This window comes from Pinus tabuliformis, chromosome 3_1 (genome assembly GCF_031772625.1).
Source record: "Pinus tabuliformis cultivar Carrire ecotype Pingquan chromosome 3_1, CPIR1, whole genome shotgun sequence".
Classification (NCBI taxonomy): Eukaryota; Viridiplantae; Streptophyta; class Pinopsida; order Pinales; family Pinaceae; genus Pinus; species Pinus tabuliformis.
The window spans coordinates 540,020,643-540,025,685 of NC_142301.1; the positions used below are offsets into that span (position 1 = coordinate 540,020,643).

General features: G+C 35.8%; 1 protein-coding gene across 1 annotated transcript; it reads right to left on the reverse strand.

Annotated features, from left to right (window-relative positions):
- Positions 1–2,362: 2,362 nt before the first annotated feature.
- On the reverse strand, positions 2,363–4,794 carry LOC149188182 (uncharacterized). Its single transcript, XM_089409888.1, has 4 exons — positions 4,737–4,794; positions 3,349–3,461; positions 3,113–3,236; positions 2,363–2,529 (listed from the first exon to the last, which is right to left on the reverse strand). The coding sequence occupies exons 1-4, from the start codon at positions 4,792–4,794 to the stop codon at positions 2,363–2,365; spliced, it is 462 nt and encodes a 153-aa protein (XP_089266014.1).
- Between the last annotated feature and the right edge of the window lie 249 nt (positions 4,795–5,043).

The window sequence follows — 5,043 nt, forward strand, 5'->3', positions numbered from 1 at the left end:
TCATTTCTCAGAGTAAGTATGCAGTAAAAGTTCTTCAGTGCTTTGAAATGTAGGATTGCAAACACGTTCTTACCCCCATGGAACAAAACATGAAGCTTTCAAAATTTGAAGGGGGGGGGGGGGGGAAGGTGGACAACACTACTTATAGATAGTTGATTGGCAGCTTGATTTATCTGACAACGACTTAACCAGATCTATCTTATGTAGTTAGTATTCTTTCACGCTTTATGCAGGAACCACGAGACAACCACTGGAATGCAGCCAAAAGGATTTTACGATATCTCCAAGGAACAAAATATTTTGGTCTTCTTTACACCAAAACTAAAAACTTTGTACTTCGCAGATTTTCAGATGCCGACTTTACTGGTACTATTGATGATCGAGCATCAACCTCTGGTTATTTAATGAACATGGGGCCAGCTACAATATCTTGGAGTTGCAAGAAACAAGCTACAGTGGCCACTTCTTCAACCGAAGTAGAATACATATCAGCATGGGAAGCAACATGTGAAATTTTTTGGTTGCGCAGGGTTTTGCAGGATTTGGGCATTCCTCAAGCAGAAGCTACATCATTATTCATTGACAGCCAGTCAGCCATAAATCTTGCCAAGAATTGAATTTTCAAAAGATGTGGACACAAAGTATCATCACATTAGATCACTCATTGCCAAGGACGTCATTAAGCGAGTTTATTGTCCTTAAGAAGATTAGGTCCCCGATATTTTCACAAAACCACTTGGCAAGATCAAATTTACTAAGTTCATAGATGAACTTGGTATCTGTTGTAATGTATATTTCAATCATAGGGGGGAATGTTAGATGATCCAATATACAAAATTCATAGTTCACAAAGCTAGTATAGATATTTATTTGTTTAGAATATTTAATTAAATATTGGAGACACTTAGAAATAGAATATCATTGTAAAAGATATGACATCTAGAATAATGTCATATCTTAGGCTCCAATTTAGTAGTAGAGTTAGTAGTTTGGTTAGAATGGAATTTATTGTAAATGGACACTTGTTAATTTAATAAGTAGTCCATAACTAGAATAGGTTAGGAAATTAAGCTTATATGTAGCTCATTCTCCTGATTGCAATTGAGTTGGTGTGTGTGTGTAAACTCTTGCAAAATTATTATGTAATTTCTTTTCTAACTAATAAAATTGTGTGTCTGAGAACACTTGTGCCATTACATATATCTAGTTTAATGATTTTTTATGTATTCTATTAGATGATTATCCTTAATAACTGCATTAGTAGATTAACTAGCATTTGCACCAAATGTTGCAAAGGAAACGCCGTAAGGCATAAATTGAGGAGCAATGGCAACATAGGAATAGGAAAATCTAAATAAAATGCATAAATGTGCATAAATTGAGGAGCAATAGTGACATAGGAATATGAAAATCTAAATAAGATGCAGAAATGTGCATAAATTGAAGATCAATGGCGACATAGGGATAGGCAAATCTAAAAAAGATGCAGAAATGTAACAATCAACATCTGGGGACATTTGTCCCCACGTCACACCTCCTTTAATAAAAGCTCTGTCACGATGGTGCACATGCAAGCCTATACAACTTGTACCAAATTTCAGTTCAGGATTGCGTTGACAACAAAGAGCCACCTAGAAAAATTCTTTGTTTCTGTTTGAGTTAAAACTGTTTTCATGGCGTACACCCAGTTTGGATACCAGCTGTCCAGGAGAGCCCGTTTCATTGTATTTTCCTTCATTTCCGGTATAACCAGAATCACCACTAGAATTCACATGGAAAAACAATTCAGTCTCTATGAACGCCATTAAATGCAATACACATATTAGATATAGGTGCAGAGTCTCTATCATCTCATGTTGGCAGAAGCAGTAAAAATGATTTCAATTATTGAGAAGTAAATCATTCATCTAATCCAATCTAGCACAAAATTAACACTCATGGCATCCATCAACATCATGGATTGGTTAAATTTGCAGGTATGGATCCTCCCATATTTTGCTATTTCAGTCATCTAATCCAATCTAGCACAAAATTAACACTCATGGCATCCATCAACATCACGGATTGGTAAAATTTGCAGGTATGGATCCTCCCATATTTTGCTATTTCTTGCTATTTCGTGACCCTTCACAGTTTAAAAAATTGATATTTTATGGACGTTGTAATAATAGCAGCCAATCAAATTTGAAATGAATTAATACAATCAAACAGAATATGTAGCCCACATTCTGTCCAAATACGATTTGCAGGTTCTGGATTCATAAACCAAAGAAACTTGCAGGTCCAAAGGAGGCTCTTTGAAAATGCTTTGATTGACTTTGTAAGAATGTTGATATTCATTTGTTATTGTATTAAAAATGGCTTATTCGAGCATGTGAATCCTCACTTTGGGGGTCATCATGTCTCTTAGATATGCAAATGGCAACTGATCCCGAGGATCGAAGATTTCTAATTCATTGAATAACATGCAAGAAAATAGCTTTATTGGAAGGGTGTGCTTTCTCAATATCAGTGCAGTATCAGCCACATCTGTAATGCGAACAACAACACACAAAATCAAAAAATCAGTTACAGAGAGAACCAACCTCAAAACAAATCTCAGATGCTATCACACTAAAACTTCACCATAATTGAGCAAAGTTGAGTTCTCATACCACTGTTGTAGGAAGCTTTTTAGAGCTCCAAGGTAGCAAGCCATTGGCACAGTAATTGTCCATTTGATATCTCACAGCTACTTTGCTCCTCCACTTTCTCCATCTGACTATAAAAATGGCTTCCTCCATGGTATGAGTATCACAGGGAAACGATAAAGAATACCAAATATAAACAATTACCTGGGAAAAGCAATAAAGGCCTTGTGTGTTGGGGGCACTGAAGGAGAATTTTCAATATGTCAGCTACAAAATATATCCATCCCATGTTATTAATTTATATTTGCACACAAATTAGAAACTAATTAGAAGCATATGTTAACAATAACATAGACAAACTTTAATGTACATTTTTTTGAATTTAACAATAGTATTGGCTTATTAGATTCCGTTTGGAACAACTTAGCAAATGAAACTGAAACTTTTGGGAGTTTTATATGCCATTTATGCTTTTTATTTACCTTTGTTCTGCTTGTGCATTGCAAGTATTAGATCAAACTCTTTAAAGTCTGTAGGTGATATGGAAGTTATCTCTATTCCACGTTTCTTGGCTGCATTCTTCATCTTGGGATCTGCAGGATTGCCCTTCAAATAATTTCAACATATTAATACGTGATACCTATTTATTGCAGTATAATACAAAAAAATTTAAAATACCAATTCAATTAGCCTTGACCCATGATAAGCTGGAACCTACTTCATTGTAGTCAATAGTTGCAGCAGAGTCAATTTTGAATGCTGATGTCAATCCCCTTTTCTGCATAGCATCACGAAATACAGCCTCTGCAATGAGACTCCGACAAATGTTGCCTTCCAAGAACAAGAATAAAAAGAGATTATTTTCCTGGAGAGATTAGCAAATATTTTTTCAACTACTTAAGATATCTAAACTTGCAATGCTTTTATCATCCCCAATTGCAACAATAGGAGCCGATAACAAATCATTATCCTTGACAAATCAGATAATAATTTTTCCACAGCTAATAATCATTATCCTTCTTGACATTGATATGCATCACGGCCCTGAAAAAGCAATCATGAGCATTGAGATATCAACGGTAACTGGTTACTAGAATTTCTGCTTTGTAAAGGAATGAAGTAATGCATCTAGAATTTATGCTTTTAAAGGACTGAAGTAATGCATAACTCTACATGAAATATTTAGTTACCGTGAATTGGTAATTATTCTACAAAGTTTTTATGAAGAAGTTTATAGTGGATACTATCTCATGTGATTGTTCTTTTTGTTCCATTTTCTACTGGTAAGTTGAACTCATGATTAAATATTAAAAAATGTGTATCATTATAAACTCAACAAATTAAATTAGAGGTATATATTGCAGTCATTTTTTTCATGTTTGAGCTGCACGGCTTTCAGCTCAAACTTAAATCTTTGATTATCAGGCACCCACCCTGCCTTGAGAGGTCACACCCATAGCATTAATAGCCTAAGGGGATATTGATTCACTAGTGAGGTTGGCGAAGTGTTAAGCTGTCCCCCAAGCTTTCTCACTGTTGGCTACCCGATCCATATGGCACCAAGGAATGAGGCTAGGTGCAGATCTCAAAGGATTTTAACAGAATAGTTATCCCTTAGACCCGACACCTCAGTCGGAGGATGCAGCCCCTCACATCATGTTTCTTCTTGAAACGCTCAAAAGGGTAGAAGAAAATTTCTATGTCCTAACCGGACGTTCGCTGGTATTCAGGCATTACTAAAATTTTCTCTCTGCAATCATTGGGTGCATTTTATGACTGTAAAAATCTCGAGTGCTAGTTTATTATGATTTGTTCTAATAGAAACATAGATGAGAAATTGGGTCTGGGTTTTTAATAATATAGAAGCTACAAAGAACCTAGCTCCTTTAGTTGAATTGAATAGAACTACAAAAATTTAGTTAGCTCAAGTCAGACATGATACAGAGAATTATGCTTGGCTTCAGGATTTGGATCTTTAGTGTACAATATACTATAAGCTTCTACAATTGGATGGCTGACAATAATGGTAGACGTTATGGAATCATTATTTCGAACAATGACCGATACCGAACTCACTCGTTGAATCATTGGATGGATGGTACTCACCAAGGCAAACAAAGAGAACTCCAAAAGGCTTGAAGGTTGCAGATGAATCAGACGCCATGGACCTTAATGCTTCTCTGCGTCCTCCTCATGCTCCTCTTCGTCCTCTTGGTCTCCTGCAAGTTCGGATTAAACCTCCAAACTTTTGGCCTGAAATGAGATGATAAGTTGTGCTAAAAATGGGTGAATGTCATACATTTGTTTTATAACTATAAATTCTTCTTCATCATTACAGAACCCACCCTTCAAATATTGGCATTTGCTTGTTGGAATATAGAGACATTCATGGAGTCGCAAGAGCAGAGCCAAA